General features: G+C 64.3%; 1 protein-coding gene across 1 annotated transcript; it reads right to left on the bottom strand.

The window, feature by feature from the left end:
• Positions 1–7: 7 nt before the first annotated feature.
• On the bottom strand, positions 8–256 carry LOC104626885 (claudin-4-like; the record flags this gene model as incomplete). Its single annotated transcript, XM_010294912.1, has 1 exon — positions 8–256. A coding segment is annotated over exon 1 (249 nt), but the record flags the coding sequence as incomplete, so codon positions are not given.
• Positions 257–364: the final 108 nt, after the last annotated feature.

Here is a 364-nt window from a genome sequence, read left to right as displayed (position 1 = left end):
TGCCCACCAAGGCCGGAGCCGCTTGCAAATCGGAGGTGAGCTCCAGCAGGGAGTCGTAGACCTTGCACTGCATCTGCCCCGTGCTTTCGTACACGCAGTTCATCCACAGCCCTTCCCAGAAGACCTGGGCCACCACAATGTTGGAGCCGATGAAGGCCGTCACCTTCCACATGGGCAACGCGCAGGTGAGGATGGAGCCCAGCCAGCCCAGCACAGCCAGCATCAGCCCACCCAGCTGCATCGTCATCGTCGCCATCGACAGCACCTGCGGGGACAGGGCACAGCCGTCAGGGACACGGCCCCAGGCCGGGGCCCTTTCTGAAGAGCATGGGCTTCATGTTGGGCGTGCCCTGTTCCCCACCGG

Source organism: Phaethon lepturus, unplaced genomic scaffold, assembly GCF_000687285.1.
Source record: "Phaethon lepturus isolate BGI_N335 unplaced genomic scaffold, ASM68728v1 scaffold31079, whole genome shotgun sequence".
In the NCBI taxonomy this organism is placed as follows: domain Eukaryota; kingdom Metazoa; phylum Chordata; class Aves; order Phaethontiformes; family Phaethontidae; genus Phaethon; species Phaethon lepturus.
This window is presented reverse-complemented; position numbering and strand designations above follow the sequence as displayed.